This window comes from Nannobrachium achirus (assembly GCF_963921795.1).
Source record: "Nannobrachium achirus genome assembly, chromosome: 11".
Taxonomy (NCBI): Eukaryota; Metazoa; Chordata; class Actinopteri; order Myctophiformes; family Myctophidae; genus Nannobrachium; species Nannobrachium achirus.
In genome coordinates this window covers 36,618,866-36,638,247 of record NC_137820.1, presented here as the reverse complement: position 1 = coordinate 36,638,247, position 19,382 = coordinate 36,618,866, and the positions used below count along the sequence as shown (strand labels likewise).

At 42.5% G+C, this 19,382-nt stretch overlaps 2 protein-coding genes across 2 annotated transcripts in view; both read left to right on the top strand.

Annotated features, from left to right (window-relative positions):
* Positions 1-835: 835 nt before the first annotated feature.
* LOC308294322 (RB1-inducible coiled-coil protein 1-like) lies at positions 836-9,110 on the top strand (the record flags this gene model as incomplete). Its single annotated transcript, XM_080737050.1, has 2 exons — positions 836-4,868; positions 9,103-9,110. The coding sequence occupies 2 exons, from the start codon at positions 836-838 to the stop codon at positions 9,108-9,110; spliced, it is 4,041 nt and encodes a 1,346-aa protein (XP_080593176.1).
* A 26-nt stretch (positions 9,111-9,136) lies between these two features.
* tdrd12 (tudor domain containing 12) overlaps positions 9,137-19,382 on the top strand; it is a gene marked incomplete at both ends in the record, with an annotated part of 47,001 nt that continues 36,755 nt past the window's right edge. Inside the window, 11 exons of the mRNA XM_080737049.1 lie at positions 9,137-9,160; positions 12,271-12,435; positions 13,583-13,719; positions 14,171-14,290; positions 15,178-15,233; positions 15,553-15,638; positions 16,218-16,379; positions 17,071-17,187; positions 18,177-18,283; positions 18,906-18,977; positions 19,090-19,138. Of these exons, the coding sequence (XP_080593175.1) occupies positions 9,137-9,160; positions 12,271-12,435; positions 13,583-13,719; positions 14,171-14,290; positions 15,178-15,233; positions 15,553-15,638; positions 16,218-16,379; positions 17,071-17,187; positions 18,177-18,283; positions 18,906-18,977; positions 19,090-19,138 (1,095 nt within the window). The remainder of the gene's footprint in view (positions 9,161-12,270; positions 12,436-13,582; positions 13,720-14,170; positions 14,291-15,177; positions 15,234-15,552; positions 15,639-16,217; positions 16,380-17,070; positions 17,188-18,176; positions 18,284-18,905; positions 18,978-19,089; positions 19,139-19,382) is intronic.

Below are 19,382 nucleotides of genomic sequence, written 5' to 3'. Positions count from 1 at the left end.
TATTCGGGGTTGGCAAACCAGCTTAGAGATGCATTACCGCCACCAACTGGACTGGAGTGTGGAACTAAACTACTTAAAATACATAAATCAAATATTTTAACTAGGTTTAATAGTTTCTTTTATAAACATATAATGCGGTAGTGTATACAATTAATACATGACCTGTGTCTCGCACCAAAAAATAGCTGATCTACACGCTGACAACGAACTTGTATATTTAAACTTGAACTTTATATTGACTATATAAGTTGTCTATTAGATACGGTATAATATAAACACCCATTTGGAGATCCCCTACTTCAGTGAAAATCATTCTGCCCAAATATGGTGTATGATGTCACAATGTCAAATGACCATATTTGGAGATTCCACAACATCAGCGCACATCACCTTTGTTTGGGGAGAGGGGGAGGGACCTGTGTTTTAAGGGGAGTCAGAGGTCGTGACTCGTGTGTGACATCAGACCAGAGCTCAGCAAGAGGAGACGCCATACTGACCTCAACAAGCTAAATAAATACCTTTGGATCACTAAAGGTCTTTGTGTCTGTCCTTCCCTCTTGCCCAAATCTGGAGTTCCACACTGATGTCATAAATATGAGATCCTTGTCCAAATATGGAGTTCCACGTGGCTCCATAGTGGCCTCCATCTACCTCTGATATACTGTACTAGTCAAAGGCTATAAGGAATGTAGACTTGCTAAATAGCTTTAGACCTAACGTGCCTTGGCAAAGCTTGTTCCCAACATGAAATGCTTGTGAACAAATAAAGGGTGGCCTTCAAATCACTAAATGATCACATTGAAAAGGATTGAAAAGATCTTCTGCAAGATTCACCATGAAGTTGTACGTTTTCCAGGTCAACAATGGTATCATGCTAACATTTGACACAGAACTTGCTATGCAAACTGTGCTGGATCTTAAACATGCCATCCAGGTGAAATATAAAATTGCGACTCAACATCAAGTGCTCGTCGTCAGTGGAGGGGAGTGCATGGCTGTGGAGAGGCGCGTCTGCAGCTACAACGCTGGCACTGACACAAACCCCATGTTCCTTTTTAATAACGAGATGATTTTGTCTGACCGGGCTCCAACAATCCCTAAGACCACCTTCTCCATTGAGGATGAAATGGCACTTAAAGTGGAAAAGTCTCTAAAGATGCCACCCGTCCTTAAAACGGTTTCCTCACGAACTCAACTTGCAGTGGAAATGGCTGAAGTTGCCAAGAAAGTTGGTTCTTTCTGTGAATACTCGGTTCACGATGAACATCTACAACACCAAGGCTGGGCTGCTATTATGGCTAACCTGGATGACTGCACCCTGTCTTATGAGAAGCTGCTCGGCGAGTTTGACACTGCATACACAAACTATCAACAGGACTTTGAAGAAATTGAACTCAAACTCACCAAGCTAGGGACAGCAGTCTCGGTCATGGCCAAGATACCGTTATTAGAATGTTTGATACGACACAGTTACGGACAGAGGGTTGAAGTATCTGGTGCAGCCCCAGATAAGGACTCTGAGGCAGAGATGCAGAAGTCTCACTCTGTGTTCTGCTCCGCGGATGCACAGAAGACCATAAACTTACCTACATCTTTTTTGGCACTGGCGACAACTGCATCAGAACCAGCTGAAGACCAGGAAACAAATGAGTTGACTGACAGCGGTGGGCTTAGAGCTGCTCTACAGGAGCATGACACGCCTGAATCAGCAAACCCCCCCTCCTTCAAAGTCACACTACTAGATTGGGTCAATGTACAAGACAGGCCCAATGACATGGAATCAATCGTGAGGAAGTGCTTTGACTCCATCAACAGGCTCAACCCGCAGATCATTCAACCCTTTTTGACACACTGTCGAGATACGATTGCCAAACTAGATAATAAAAACATGAAAGCCCTCGAGGGGCTTGAGGACAGGTTGTATGCTCTAGATCAAATGACTGCAAGCTGTAAGAACTTGGTCAATGAACAGAAAGAACTTGCTCAGGGATTTGTGGCCAATCATAAGCGTGCTGATAACCTGAAGGATACTTCTGTTCTGCCAGACTTATGTGTGAGTCATGCCAAACAGATTACAATCATGCAGACCAACCACAGGAAGCTGCTAGACATTAAACAGAAGTGCACCACTGATAAACAAGAACTTGCAAACAACCTTCATGTCCATCTCAAATGGTGCTACTACGTAATGCTCCAAGCAGACCAGGATGTGGGGAAGCTTCGGGCTCTGTACAGGCTGTTAACAGAGCTAATGGAGAGAGTGAGGGTGGTAGAGGCCCTCAGCACTGTACCCCAGATGTACTGTATGGCAGTGGTGGAAGTTGTCAGGAGGAAAATGTTCCTATGCCACTACACAGAGTGGGTCTCTGCACTTGTGAAGGATGGAAAACAACTATACGAGGGTGAGAAGTACAAAAGGGAAACATTTGGGAAACTCTTCAGTAAGTCTTTCCTCAGAAATTGCCTATTTAGAGGACTTGATTCATGGCCTCCTGCATCATTTTGCACTAAACAGCCGAGACGATTTGACTATGAGCTTCCAGACATTTCGCTTGATGACCTCCAGTACCTGAAGTCATGTTGTCCCACAGAGGTGCAGCCTTTCCTCATGGTTCCCACACCGTGTGACTTTGAGCCTTTACATCAACATGTAGAGAAGCTTCACCAGCTGGTCCAAGCTGCACAGAGTGTGGATGAGATGAACGGGAGTAAGCAGCAAGAGCTTGAGAAGCAGGTCCATAACATGATGGAGGAGAGGCAAGTCAACCAAAATAAGGTAAAAGATATCCAGCAGGCAATGCTAGAGTTGGAAGGGCTCCTGGAGCGCAAGGAGGAGGAGCTCCTTCTGATAGAAAGCGAGAGGGAGAACTGGATCAAAGCAGAGATACGCCACACTAAGATCATTACAGACCTAGAGCAGAGGATCAGTGAGCAAGAGATCAAGACTCTCACCGCCTCAAGAGACTCCCTGACTAGCCAGTCTCACTTGAAGGATTTGGAGGAAAGACTGCATCAGCAGCACAATGCCCAAATTGGGTCCCTGACCAGTAAGAACCAGGAGGCCCTAGAGTGCCTGGCTGCAGAGAGCAGGATGAAGTTAAGCGAGGTGGTCCATTGTCATACATCTGTTGTGGGAGAGAAGGATAGAAAGATAAAGGACTTGGAGGCTCTTAATTCTGACCTTGCCAAACAATGCTGCAAACTTGAGGTGCAAGCCTTCAATAATAAAGTGTCAGCGACCAAGGAGGTGAGGCTGTTATTGGAGGACACCAAAGTGCAGCAGACAGAGGCTGTGAAGGTGGAGGATCAGATTGAAGCCCTCAGCAACACGGTGGCGGACCTCAACAGACAGCTTCAATTTAAAAATGAGGAGTATGAGCTCGCCCGGGTAGAGCTGAGAACTCTCATGCGGCTTGAGAAGGACCACTGCATCTCGGAGCTGATGGACCGTCATAAGAAGGAGAGCATCTTGCTGCGCAGCGAACTGTCATCCCTGCAACAGCAAGCCCTCCATGTTGAGAAAGAACATGCCGAACAGCAGCACAAACTCCAACAGGACCTAGACTGTCTTGTGGCTGCTCTGCAGAGAGAAAACAAAGAGCAGCAGAGTTTCCAGCAGCGGGAGCAAGACTTAAGGACTGTTATAAGCAATCTCCAGGCAGAGAATTACCTTCTTTCTGAAAGATTAGAGCAGGACAGACAGGCACAGAGACATTTAGAGAAGGAAGAGGGCGGAGAGGTTGCATCATCAGATGCCATTAAAGACTTACAGCAGCAAAAGGAGGAGATGGAAAAGAGACTGTTTGACAGAATCAGACAACTTGAAAATGAGCTTCATGGGGGACAGGCTTTCCTCAAAGGCGATGAGGAAAGCTCATCCCTGCAGACTGGGCCCAGGGCAGAGTCCAGTGTTCCTCTCTCTCTGGACTTTGCCCTTCAGGAGAGGCTGCAGCAAGAGAGGGCCTCCATGCAGAACCAGATGGAACTCCTGGAGAAAATGAAGAATGACAAGATGCAAAACCTCAAGCCATCACACATTGCTGAGCAGCAGATGAATTTCAACACAGTTTTAACCCAAGAGAAGCTGAAGAAAGAACAGATCATCAATGAGCTCACAGAGAAGAAACAGGAGAAGTACAAAGCCCTCACAGAGGATGGAGCCAGTGTCATGAAGCAGGAGCATCACGACGAGGAGCTGAACCGTCTGCACAGCAGCACTGCAATGGTCTCCTGTGCCTTCGTGCCTAACACTAACACTGCAGCCCAGGAGGCCACAGATGCTGATGCCAGAGTCTTTGGCTTCGGGGTGGGTGTCAGGGCAGGGGTGCCTGTCACTGGATCTTTTACCTTAGAGCCCCCACCTGACCCAGACAGATTGGCCTCTGTGGCAGTCATCATAGAAGATGAACAGTGCAGTGCAGTGGAGGCTGGCATGGTGACAATGCACAATAGCATATTAATGATATCAGAGGAGAAACAGCGGATTCTCTCACTAGAGAAGACTTTACATATGAAGGAAGAAGAAAACAAGAGCCTCAGTCAAAGGCTCAAAAACGTGTCCTCAGTGTCATCACGGCATTCAGAGAAAATTGACATCAGAGATTTCCAGGTGGGCGATTTAGTTCTCATCATTCTAGATGGAAGGCATGACAACTATGTGCTGTTCACTATCGGACCCACCCTCTACTTCCTCCACCCTGAGTCTCTCACTGCACTGGACCTCAAACCGGCACCAGGAAGTACAAGACGGCCATGGGTTCTTGGGAAAGTGATGGAGACAGAATATTGCCTGGCACAAAAGGCTCAAAACAGGTTCAAAGTTCCATTGGGAACTAAGTTCTACAGAGTGAAAGCTATGCCGTGGAACAGTAAACCTGAACATAACATAAGTCCTACATCTCATCAGTCCATCATCTCATTAGTCCTATTTTGGTTAGGGTTAGGTTTTAGGGTTAGGTTTAGACATAGTTTTACTGAGGTTAGGGTTAAGGTTTTGGTTAGGTTTAGGTTCAGGCATAGTATTTTCACCAGGTTAACATTCACCAGATAACATTTAAATAATGTTCAATACTGGTGAACCTTTATCAGGCATCAGCCAATAGGAAAAGGTGTGTCTGTCTGTCTGTCTGTCTGTCTGTCTGTCTGTCTGTCTGTCTGTGTGTGTGTGTGTGTGTGTGTGTGTGTGTGGGGGGGGGGGGGGGGGGGGGGGGGGTTTGACCCCACTTGGCAGGCATTAAGCTTGTAGTTTTTTTTTGCCCACTCCACTCCAATATTAAGTCGGCGCACACTGCCCACCACCTGCAAGACGTGTGTAACCGACATGCTTGATGCCTTGGCTGCGTCTACCTCAGACGCACATGTGTGACAGTGATCATATCTGAACATGCATATCTAATACAGTAGGTGTCCATATCATGCTTGCACATTGGCCATTGGCACACCCATGGCTCTAATCCCTGGGCACACCTGTTATTTTTACTAGGCAGGTGTCCGTCGCCCTACTACTTGTCAGGGGTTCTCTTTTTTGGCCCAGGTACCACTTGGAGGGGAGATTATTTTCCAGGTTCCCCCTCATCCTCGCAATACCGATAAGCATTTACTGTACTTACAACCACGTACATTTAGATGCCATTGGAACTGGCTTCTGATATTGTCCAAATCTTAATTACCAATTCCTATATCAACCGATACCGATATCAACCGATACCGATATAGAACTTATTTCAGAGTGGCGCTGGGTAGCTGCGGTGTCTGCGCACAACCGCACAGGTGCCGCTTGACACCGCAGTTATGGTTGCCGCACTGAGAAATCGGTCTATATGCAGGCTTTTTCACCAAAAGTCAATTAATTGTCAGGTAACATCACATATATAATCAAATAAAATAGCTATAATATCAATATAATATAATCAAATATCTAATGAATCTAATATAATACAGTGATGTTGTTAAGTTTTAAATGAAGTGAGTCCCTAGGCCTAGACCCACTGGTGGTAATTTGAATGAGTCCCATTAATCTTAGATTAGACATTGGCCTATTTGAAAGGTGCAGTAGCATAATTGCCTTGATGCACATTAACGAGCATCAACAAGTTTCAGCTGGACACAGACAAACACAACTCCCTTCTGCAGTGCTTTAATTTGAAAGTGACCTCAGTCTCATTTCTCTGCAAAGCCCTTGAATATGATGCAATATGATTAAGGATTACTGTGTGGTAAGCTCACATTTCATGCCTTAGGGAGTCTTACTTGTGGATATCTCTATATCTCTCTTTTCTCGCCGGTATTATGAAGATCCCTGATGTTATCAGTATAAGGCCATGGGCATGTGCATTGCATGTACAGTATATGGGGATATCAGGGGGGACCTGCACTTCTGGAAAGTCCTTGTGCAGTGAAACGTGTGTGCAAACTGACTGTGGGAAGTGGACTAACTAACTATCAAATGGCAGGTCTAGGGAATTTTAGGCTGGGGTTGCCATGGCAATCAATTGGCTCATTTGGTCCATCATGGCCAGAGCCTTTTGGGCAAAATGTGAAGAGATAGGCCTACATTAAATGTACATATGAGTCAGTGCATTTATTGTAAGATTAGCTACAGCTGGATTGCTAACTACCCTGGCATGCTTTACCATCCTAGGTAGTTTTTAAAATGAACTGGAAAACAAACCAGAAAAATCTGTTTGGGTGTCCTGAGCCTTTAAAGATGCTAGAACTTAGCCTAAAGCAGTGGGGTCATTCAAGGTTTTCCACTGGGTCCCAGCAAGTTGATATAGGTTATTGTTAGTAAATATAGCAATCAGTTTGAACCATTTTAAACGTATTTTATGAAGTGAGCTTGTAGATCTGTTTGTTTGGGGGTAAATATTTTTAAAATGCTTCTCTTTTTGGGGTCCCTAGTGGCACATCTTTTCAGATAGGGTATAGGCCTATGACTAAATATCAATTTGTGGGTCCTTCTCCTTCACAAAAAGTTTGGTCAACTACAATTATTTTTGTACAGGCACCAGTCTCAGTGCCTGCCTAGGCCTACTGCCCAACTGTCCAGCTTTGCAAAGGTGTCTATATTTATAACTCTATGGTCCATCTGATCCATAGGCCTACTCATACTCGAGTTTACTTCTCAAAAGTTCTCAGTTCTCTCCCTAAATTAGTAACAGCAACTAGCCTACTACTTAGCATTGTCGCTTGTCGGAGTGTAAACACAGCTGAAAGTAGCCTATTAATTAAATAAATGTAGGTGTTGGTTTGATTCAATTGATGCCGGCGTCTCTGTCTCTAGCGTGGATAGCTCCTGCCTCCTGTACAGTTAGCTCCACCCTTCTGGCACGCAGAGGCACCCAAGTGAAACACACCCCAAATTAATGTTACGTATGTTCTTCAGCTGGGCTCGCAACTCGCAAGTCTCCCTTTAAAATGACCCTAGGTGCTGATCACTGATGACATGAGGTCTGTGAGCACTCGCTGCTTCCTGTACGTGTGACAAATAAACCATCCTCGAGTCTTGAAAGGTTTAAGGTGGTCAATCACTGTTGCAGTTTGTGTAAAGGTACATAAGAGTAAATCCGTCTTTTGTTTTAAACTATTTAACACCAATAAAACTGTGTTCCCCGTGGATAAATCCGAGTGGCAGAGGTGCACGGACAGTCAGCATCGACCGCAATCGGTGTCTAACCTCGCCTCACCAGACTTTCCACATTGGAGGAAAAGCACGAGTGCAAGGGAGAGAAGAACGCCACATAAAGAAATGTAAGTAAACTGAAATGCAGTGGTGGAAAAACACTCAAATGTTGTAGCCTACTTCAGTAAAAGTAGTAGCAATACCACAACATAAATATAGCTTATTATCATTGTTAAAAGTAAAAGGCCTGTTTTCAAAACGTTACTTGAGTGCAAAAGTTTGGTATCAAAATATACTTAAAAGTAGATGCGAGACGCGTTGTAAGCGTGTAGATCTTTTGAATCTCAGTTTAAAATGGGGCTGAAGTGGTTAATGTGAAGTTTTATAAGTAATAAATATCTGCAAAGTAACTAAACTAAAGTTTTCAAATATTGGAAAAGTATATTTTCCTCAAAGATGTATCCTTGGAACAAACACGTTTGATTGAATAGGTCCCCCTAGTGGCGAGAAAAAAAAGAACATCTGGGAACTCGGATACCATTTAGAATTTAGACCTTGCTGCTTGATGACTAGCATTGGATATGACTATCATAGTCACTCTCTGTATTTTATACGAGTCTGACTTTTAGATATTAAAAGGTCAAACCCCATATTTTATACAGTCTATGGTCAAAACCGATAAAAAAAAGACAGAAGAATCAACTTGGAACAATTTCTCAACTACAAGAAAGATGGCGCTGTCCACCTTTTTTCGCCGTTCGCTCTCTGTGACCTCTGACTTGATCAATCCCCCGGCCTGCTCCACTCATTCTGGATTCACGGGGGCTAATAACTAACACGCATTGGATTATTTTAACTGTATTAGCAAGTTACTTTGTTTATACCGGCGGCGACTAGCAGCAAGCGACATCATCTTCGTCAAACAGAGACCGTCCATCGCATCACACAGACGCAGGTGCTCTAGGCCAGTGGTTCTCAGAGTGGATTTCAGGGACTCTTGAACCTTTAAGTCTATAACTTTGACAGTGTACAAATGAAACCAAATGGACCCGTTTTCCTAACGGGTCCATTTGGTTCCATTTGTAAAGTAAACTAAACTCGTGTCAGACAGACTAGTACTACCTGCTGATGCTTGAGAAAAGGTTTTATAATAGGCTGGGCTGGGAAGAAGCAGAATGTAACACTATACTAGGCTTAACAGCTGATGACGGGAGGGATAGAAAGTTAGAAACACTTACTGCAGCTAGCTATCCTCCCTTTCTAAAAGTTTGTTTGGTGGAAAGAGGTTTGACATACAGCCAGGATATCAATTTTAATTGAGACAATTGATTTGTGATTGACACACACGGCTGTGTTACATTAGGTGATTTATGGGGTCTGCATGTCAATGGAAGCCATGCTGTCTGTTTAACAGTGATTAGGAAGTCGAAAGAAGTTAGAATCACTTTGTATGACTCTCTTGCAGTGTTGCTGTTTCCCAGGCTTTTGAGTCCTCAGCTTGACTGACAGGCCACTATGCTGGAAATATCAATTTTGAAGGTAAAAAGAATATATACTTTTTTGATTAAAAAATATTATACAAATAATTCACTGTATACTTAAACAAGATTCACTGCATACTTAAGTGTGTGTGTGTGTGTGTGTGTGTGTGTGTGTGTGTGTGTGTGTGTGTGTGTGTGTGTGTGTGACCGAATGTTTATATGATTATGGCAAAATGTTGCTTTCCAATTAAAATACCCGTGGTGTTGGGTACCTCTGGTCTAGGGCTGTCACGATTATGACATTTTACATGATGATTAATTGTCACTCAAATAATTGTGATTTAATTGTGTTTTTGTCGTTGACAATTACATTTCTGTTTGGCTTGTAGGCTTTGAAGTTGCACATGGAAGATATGACACACAACCTAAATATACAAAGAAATGACTGACATATTTGACAACTTTACAATTTTAAAAGAACATTGATACTAGTGAAAATAGACGATCTACAAGCTCACAACGGGTCGCAACTCGTTGTGAGCTTGTAGATCTGCCATTTCCACTATTTTTAAAATGTTTGAACATATATAAACATTTTTCAACATGTAAACGATTATGACGATTAGCACAAAATAATTGCGATTATGTCAAATGATTGTGATTAGACGGTTATGTAATAATTGTGACAGCCCTACTCTGGTCCATAGCATTAGAAGGAGTTCTCCTTAATGCTTTGTCAGTAACTATCTGGTGCAATAGGGTGTACCAAATGTAGTTCTAAGAGCAGCCATTTCTTGGGTCAACACAGCCGTGTTCTGATTGGAGTAGAGCATTAGTTCTATGCAATCAAACAATTGAAACACCTGTGTTTTGACTCAAGAAATGGCCGCTAAGGACTACAACTGCATCACCGTTGGCACACACTATAGAGTCTGAGGCGCCGTAGTGACATTTGTGAGAGCTATCGTGTCCGTATCGTTTGAGAATGAGGGGGTATCGTTTGAGAATGAGGGGAGGCTGGGTCCAATTCATTCTCAATGGAGGTCACGTGGAGACACGGCAACGACATGAAACCACGTGACCTACATAGAGAATGAATTGGACCTCCCCCTCCCCCCCATTCTCAAACGTTACGGAGAAGATGCCTCACGCTTATGTGTGATTGCGGCCTGAGCCTACACACCTTCTTGTCGGTCCAAAAATAACACATACAATTTCGCTACTCACCAAAACAAAGGTGTCTGTGGGCGAGTTGAAAGCTTACTCTATACTTAGTGGACGCACTCTGGGCCCCCCATCACACGTCTAAAATACATCTCTAAGGCCAAATGAAAAAAGAATTCACCGGCTGGAGACTCACTTCTTCTAGTGTTTTACTATTTGTCCTCGCCATCACGGCGCCAACTCACTACTGCCGCGCAGGTCAGAGGACCGCATTAAACAGAGCATTAGACTTGTTGTTGGGTGTTAGGCTATGCAACGTTGGAACTTGGAAGCGCTGTTTTGTAAAAACAGTCTTCAACCATGAAGTGGATTATTTTTCATTTAGCTCTAGAAATGTATTTTAGGCGTGTGGTCGGAGGGGGCCAGAGTGCGTCCACTAAGTAGAATAAGCTTTCAACTCGCCACAGACTCCTTTGTTTTGGTCAGTAGCAAAACTGTATTTGTTATTTTTGGACAAGACGAGATGCTGCGCTGGCTTTCCCTCCGGCGCACCAACCGGATGGTTACTGACATAGTGTTAAGGAGAACTCCCTCTAACGCTATGGACCAGAGCTAGGTTTTGGGACACTGCGGCATTCATTTTGGAGCTGCAATTCACGACATTTTGTTTCAAAATGAATTCTGGGAATCACAGTTCTAAACAGACGAGAGCTGTACCATTATAGCTGCCAAAAAAAGACGAGGCCAATTAGCCAGTAGCTATGCCCCTCCCCTAAAAGCTTTTGTCCAATGCTAGCTTAGCAACCGGCAGCTTGCCACATAGACATAGAAAGGTAGACGCCTCCTTCGGCTAGGGGGCGTTTGCATTGAATAACTAAGGGAATCTTCATTGCTTCCTTGTTTATTGATTCCGCGTGCGTCACACATACGGAAGTCGGTAAGCCAATCAGAGGCAGGTGGGGTCTGGTCTTTACGTATGCAGCCTGTAAGAACAGCTGAGCAGCGCAACATCGGAACTGGCTCTGTTGAAATGAATTGTAGTCCTTGGATAAGTCCCGGAAAAGACACGCTGTGATTGGCCAGTAGTCACTTTGACTGACAGCGTTCCCTTAGTTTTTCCAGGAAGTCCGGACTAGAACTTTTGCACATTGCTCCAATTAACTGCAGAGGCGTACGAGGCATCTAGCTCTTTATATTAGTCCATGGGCCATACGAGATGTCGGTATCGGAAAGGTGGCAAAGGTTATCATGCATTTTTGAAAAGCTCTATATCTGTAGATTATAATTTGGTACGATAACCCTTTCTGAGACACAGCTAAATTGGTGTTATCAGCCGCTAGAGTTGGTGTCCCATTAACTTTACATTACAGGGAAAAAAAGCTAAAAATAATCTGCTTTAAGTAACATATGAGGGGTCAAACTAGGGGGTTTTCATGATTCTGAATCCATTGCAAGCATCCGTTTAGCACAAAAAACATTCCTTGGGCTAAAAAACGGCCCACAAGACTATGGTTTAGTGATGAAAAGTGATGAGTTATGACTTTCACACTTTTGTGGGGGCCGTTTTAGCCCAAGGATTTTTTTTTGTGCAAAACGGATGCTTGCAATGGATTCAGAATCATGAAAACCCCCTAGTTTGACCCTCATATGTCACTTAAAGCAGATTATTTTTTTGCTTTCTTTCCCTGTAATGTAAAGTTAATGGGACACCAACTCTAGCGGCTGATAACACCAATTTAGCTGTGTCTCAGAAAGGGTTATCGTACCAAATTATAATCTACAGATATAGAGCTTTTCAAAAATGCATGATAACCTTTGCCACCTTTCCGATACCGACATCTCGTATGGCCCATGGACTATATCTGTGGCTTGCCAAGGCAAACCTTGGCAAGCAGGAAGTTATTCTAAGCTAGCATTGGACAAAAGCTTTTTGGGAGGGGCATAGCTACTGGCTAATTGGGTTCTAATTGAATTAAAATGATGATCTTTGGTCCTCATCTATAGGTGGAGAATCCCTCCTGCCTCTGGGGTAGGATTGTCAAGGGTCTGACGGATGTGGACACTCCTGCGAAATATGGCGACTTGCAAGTGAAAATGAATCTCTTGTATCATAACGTCAACGCCGACGTGCAGAAGACGTTGAAAGTAACGTCTGTAGAGGCAGGGCAGGTAAGGAATGCCATTCTGAGCAAAAAAATAAACTTATTTAAGCAACATTTTCTTGAAATTCTAATGTTGCGTGTGAAGGTGCTACAACTGAACATGATCCGTTGATTGATTGAGAACTTAATTGGAGTTTGCTTAGGAAAAGGTACAGTTTCATGACAGTCCAGATCACTGGTCCACTGTACAAGGTCGTTAAAAGGATTAATCAAAAAAGCTTTTGGGCTTGTTTCAATTGGGGTCCTTTTTTGAGTGGTGGTCACACCACTCCTGTGATTCGCTTTCACGATGTTACTGGCCGTGTATGTCTGTTACTGGCCGTGTATGTCTGTTACTGGCCGTGTATGTCTGTCGCCTCACTCGCCTGCCATACCTCTCCTGACCAGGAGAGGGACACACAGACCACAAACACACACACACACACGTTAAAGGAGGGCACACACACACACACACACACACACACACACACACACACACACACACACATATGCACGCACGGGTCGCACGCGCACCCCCCCCCCCCAACAACCTTGCAATACATGTATTTGACTCTTTTTATTTGACCACCACTCAGTTCACAAGGTGTGATTTTTTAACTCTTACAACATAGAATGACAGACAAATAAAACAGTACTATGCAGAAAATAGTAAAACACAATGCAAAATAAATGGTATTTACAATAGAAAGGTCAGGGGGAGGTAAGGATAGGCTTTGTATTCTTTCACCAGTTTCGAGTAGTAGCCGCGTCTTAAGTGGCTTTTCAGTGCCGTTTAAAGGAAGGTAGGAATTAATTTACTCTCCCTTAAGGCCTTGGGTAGGGCCTTCCACATTTTAGCTGCATAGCAGGAGAGCGCATGATCTGTGGAGCTGCCTCTGGTGTTGTAATTGTGAACAACCTTGACGTTTTGGAAGTATTTTGTCAGGTACATGGGTATCTTAGTGTTGATGGTGTTAAAGTCTAGTGCAACATTAAAAGTAAGGGCAGAGACTATCAATCCTGCCTTACTCGGTACACATGGATTAAAGTTCTGAGTCGCCACGACTGATTTCAGTCATTTTGATTCCGTAGACGCCAGCCATGTCTCTATGGAAGCATGCAACTAAAATTGCCAATCTACGAGCTCACGCCACACATTTTCTCTTCATCCTCAGGTGTGCGTGGTGTACTGGTCGTCCATGAAGAACTGGTGCAGGGCCGTTGTGGAGTCCGTCAACCTGAACATTGACCAAAAGCATGCCATGTGCTACCTGGTAGACCATGGCCAGTACATCAGTGTCAAGTGTGATGAGTAAGACTACGTTTCCCTGTCCTACATTAGAGCTGACACGATTACAGATTTAAGTTGACGATTAATTGTCACACAAATAATTGCGATTAACAATTTAATTGTGTTTTTACCATTTGATCATTGGAACATTTGCATGCAACTTCTAAGTTTTGTTTGGGGTTTTAGGCTTCATAATCACAAATTGCACAAGGAAGACTTAAATATACAATGAAATTACTGATTTTAATAACACATTTTCAAGAAAATGTAAAAAAAAAAATGCGGGAAATAGCTGATCTACAAGCTTACACGTCACTTGTGTAAGCTTGTAGATCAGCTATTTCTGCTATTTTTGGAAAACATTTTTCTTAATTATTGTGACAGGTCTACCACATATACATTTTTAGATGTGAAGGTTTTTGCAGTGCATAGCCCTTCAAAGAATAACAATTTTCCCATTCCAACGCATCAGGATTCGCTCTCCTGTGGAGAAAGTCCTGCAGCTGCCCTTCTGGGTAAAGAAGTTTCACCTTTCTGGACTTCAGCCCACGACAATGCAGGTGTCCTTGGATGGACTGAAAGCTGAACTCAAGTAAGGCTTAGCAATTGTTGTGATAAGCCACAATGGCAGATTAAATTCCGCTATAGTCAGAGCTCCCACGGTCATGAAATTAATGGACATCTTTTGAAAAAAGAAGTTTTCCAGGCCTAGAAAATGTTTGGAATGTATTTAATGTTTTGGAAAATAGCAAAAGTAGCATATCTACAAGCTCAAAATGCTGCACGACACTTGTCAACAGTGTTGATGCTTTTGTGCGATGCTGTAGTATAATCAATGGTAGTTAAAGGTAATGCAAAGTGATCTTTTGATTAGCTTGAAACCACCTGCAACACACCCACTGATTATATGCCTCATCTAACCCACCTTGGCACTTCTGTCACCATGCCTGTACACCGTTGACTGTGCTTTCCCCAAAATAAGTCTTCATCATGTTTGTGGAGATGTACAGTTCTGCATATTTCAAGCATTGTCTTGCAGTGTAGAATAGATATTGATTGATTGATTGAAGAATTTATTAGAAGTTTGCAATAGAAAAAAGTACAGTTTCATGACAGTACAAATCACTGGTACAAGGTCAACTAAAAGGAGATCCTAGAAAGCAGAGGCTTATTTCCACAGGAACCACACTTAAAGTATCTCATATAACATTGAAAGACAGACGGATAGAACATAGTACTTTATCTAGGATATCAGTTTCAAAAGCATAACATCAAATACAAAGGCAGAAAAAAAGGAAAAAGGGGGGGGGGGCATGGGGGCTTAGTCTATTTACAAGTCACGGGTAGCAGCTGTCTGAAGGTGACTTTTCATACCAATTTTGAAGGAGGCTAGGGATTTGCTCTCCTTTAAGGCTTGTGGAAGGGCGAAATTATATTTATTCAACCATTGTATTAACATGCATGTTTATTTCTGTCCAGATCATGCACCCAATGGGACATGTCGGCAACACGCTATCTTCACAACCTCTTACAAGGTTTGCCTTTTCTTCCTTATTGCTACAGTACATAAAGGATAGATGTGTAAGATCAGCACATTCTTTTGATTGATGGATAAGTCTACTCTAAGAGAATGCTATATTGGTATCACATCTACATGGCATCACCCCTTTACATTATACGGCATATCAAGTCAGATTCAAGATTATTGGGTCCTTGAAACCTGTCGAAACCCCATTTCATTTTTCCCAATACAACTTTTGTGCTATTATTTGACACAATACCAATAAGACTCCCTAAGGGGAAAAAGGGACCTCGCCCTTCACAATATTAAGCTCTAACTTCCTCACCCTGAAGCTTCTTCCCAGACTGAGGCAGTGCTGCATGAAACCCAAGCTGATTCTACTGCCATTGAGCTCTACTTGACCATCAAGGATGTCAAAGTAAAGTATTGCACACATTTAGGGATGCTTGATCACAGAGTGACAGTGTTTACATAATATATACCGTATATCTTTAATATCAACAAATCAATTGGTGTTTTAAGTGTTAATTTATACTTTGGTACACAACAGTGTTGTATAGTGAGAATGGATGATCTACAAGCTTATAAATTCTTTATTGTCACTATTTTGAAATGTTTTTACATTTTAGGAGCATTTTTGCCTATCCCAAAGCGGAGATGCATTAATATAATATTTTATTACCTTATTTTGCTTTCTTTTTTAATAACAATCAATTAAACGAATTGGTGCAATTAAATGTTGCACCCCTGCCCTGCATACATTTGATGGGAGTGGTCTTTTGAGATGGTACAGCTGTCTTTTTATTTATTCTAACCATCTAATCAGAAAGTAATGTTTGTATGTAGCTAATTGCCCAGAAGAATGGAAAACTATTAATACTTTACTGGAGTTAAAAACCACTGATCTACGGGTTTCCACTCCATAGCAATACTAAAAACATTGAGAACAGATATGAGCATTTTAAAAGAAATCCACTTCCTTTCATCCCCTTTCCAGATCTATGTGAATGATGAGCTCGTTGCCAAGAAGTTTGCCTATTACTCCAGGGACATGGTAAATGGCAACACCAACGGGAGCCAGGACTACACGTCGCCTGCCTTCTTGAGCCATGACATCTACTGTGATACCAAAACGTTCCTCTCCAACAACCGCTGCCCCGTCAGACCCTGCTTACCCGTCACTCCACTCAGACATGGTGCCCGTCATTAGTGTTTTTCTTTTCTTTTTTTTTTCTCCTGAAATGTATTTGTCTAGTTTTAGTCGTCTAAGGGCAGATTCACACTGCGGTTGCGGGTGGGCAATAGGGCATTCACGAATAGTGATTTTTAGTATTCGAATTATTCAACCTCAAAGTATTCGAATAGTCGAATATTCAACAGGACTGGCCAAACTGTCAAATATTAAGTAAGCAAGAGGCGAACATTGTGAAAATAGCCGATCTACATGCTCAACGAGGCGTTGTGAGCATGTAGATCTGCTATTTTCACAATATTCATCTGTGCAACAGAGTCACATTAAATGTAATACCTACAATTCTAAGTGCTTGTCAGGGTGGGGGTTCCCAGTTCAAATATGTTTATTTTGGCGTTCACGGCCTAAAAAGGTTTGAGAACCCCTGCTATAGAGCATTAACAAATTCATCCACCAGGGGCATTGACAACTCATGCGTATGACTTCCTATCTAGCCAAGCTTTATAAACTATATATACTTTAAAGAAAAAACAATACAAATAAGCGAATATTCAACTCCGGTGAACAACGTCGAATAGTGACTTTGATATTTGAATATTCAAATATTTGGTGAATGCCCTAGTGCACACTGGAGACCACTTGGCAGATGTTGTGATAGTGTGAAGGCTACGTACTGTTCTCTGAAACGCATCACCGCACCTTACCCGAGACGGCCTCGGGAGGTGGTCTGGACTGGAGTCTGTTTGATGCGTCCTCGGGGACAGTGCGCTGCAATGTGAAGCCATCGTTCCATAAACATGGAAGTGGACTGCGGTAGAGACGCTGCTGCTAGGGTAAAAATAACAAGGATTGGTATGTGACGTCACTATTACGTTACTGTTATATGATGATTACAGACTACGTTACATAATTGTGATGTTTCAAAAACAGTCGGCACACACTGCTTTGGTTGTGTATTGTTCTGTTATTATTACAACTAAAGATGACATCAGGAACACAGTCAAACTTTATTATTCACTCTAAACTCTGACAAGTGAGTCTTATGTGACATGACATTCTATAGTCTCCCAAAGCCCCATATTCAACAGAGCCCCCGGGAGGCACGTATATGCCATTACAGTTGAATGAAGTGTACTCTAATGCTGGCCAGTGGGGAGCAGGCAATCGTTTTCGGTAACAGTTTGAATCAATCGGACTTCTGTGTGAATCCTTTCTAAATATCATACGATTTTATTCGATTAAATCTACAGTTGGTTTTGTTGTCAAAAATGTATTTTGGTAGGCTGATGGCTTATTTTACATTTGGTTGCATGCTGAAAGCGTCTTTTGAGTTTGTAGAACTAACCCTTTGACCCTTTAACTCTTGTAGCTTAACTTTTTATCGACGAGTTAACACCACATGAAACTACTTGACGGTTATACTGTACGTTTGTTTTTTGGCATTTAATGTTTTGGCTTTTAAAACGGTGTTGGCTTTTAGGCTTCTTAAACAAAAGTTGCTCATGACAGATGTGACAAACAACTGAAATATACAATAAATACATGAGAATGGGTGACCTGGTATGATTTGGTAGTGATGGTTTGGGAATTAATATACAAGCTGAATCTTTTATTTATCCTTAGCAAATGGAAAGATGACCAGCTCAGGACCATGGGAGTTGCTGAATTCCATATTGCTAGAGGTGAGTTATATCCCTGATTTCATAGCTGTCTAATAACTGTGCAGATGTCAATATCTCAAATTGCTGTTATGTTCTTTTTCAGAAGAGCCCAGAGAAAAACATGAAGTCCTCCGGGAGGCCCATGGATCCAAGGAAAGTATTGGGTAGCACATCTCCGAAGGCAGCCACCAATGCTGTTGACAATGAGAGGTGACATTTACTACTCATTACTACTCTATATACCAGGGGTTTTCAACGTTTTCAGGCCGAGGACCCCTTAGTTGAGAGAGAGATGAAGCACAACCTTTTCATAGATTCCATATAGTTTCGTCGTTTGACAGCACAATCTCAGTGTATGTTGGATTCATGTCAATTTGTTTTCAGATATTTAACCACTTGAACCGTCAATATTTAGTACAACTTGACCTTTCACTCTGTACTTGGTCTACCCTTTTTCCCCCTCTACACCAAACCTCTTTGCCGAAAATAGCCGATCTACAATCTCTCAACGCCTTGCAGCGAGCTTGTAGATCTGCTATGCTTGGCTAAAGTTCTCAGGATATGGTCACAGTGCATGCATATAAAAAAGGAGAAAAAAGGTTTCTAGCACACAAAGATTTGGAGGACCCCCTGTAGTAACTCTGAGGACCCCCCGTTGAAGACCCTTGCTCATGCTCCATATACAATACTTTCGGTATGGGAGGGAACTCTGGCTAACTCCCATACCAGGAGACATGCATGTTGGGTTTCATTAGAGGTTCAATGTCCAATATTATCTTTTGTCACGTGTGTACTATTGGTTACAAGGCTTAGTGTTCCATCTGTTTCACAGTGACAGTCCGGAGGCTACCGACACTGATGCTTCCCTGGTAGCTGCTCTGACCAATAACCTGAATATCTTTAGGTACAGTAAATCTGATATCTTTAGGTACAGTAAATCTTGATTCCACGTTTTTTCCCTACTATATGCATTCTTCATGCTGGAAATGAAACCATGAATTTTATCTTCTACACAGATTGTTCAGATTTTTGACTGGATCAGGTCGGCAGCAGGCAGTTCCCAATGTAAGTCTGTGTGTAAGTATTTCTGTATATTAATGGTATAATGTATAATTTAAGTGGGGATGGCTTCTTTGCAGAATAGGCCCTGCACTTGGCTGGATGGATACATTGAAAAACGTTGTTTCGGAGGATCTAGGATTAATTTTTTGAAGTTTTTTGTTTCTTTTAGAAGTCCTATCAATAAGAAGTCCTATCCGTAACAAGGCATTCATAAAAAATATAAGTTGTGTGAAACATTTTGCTGTCG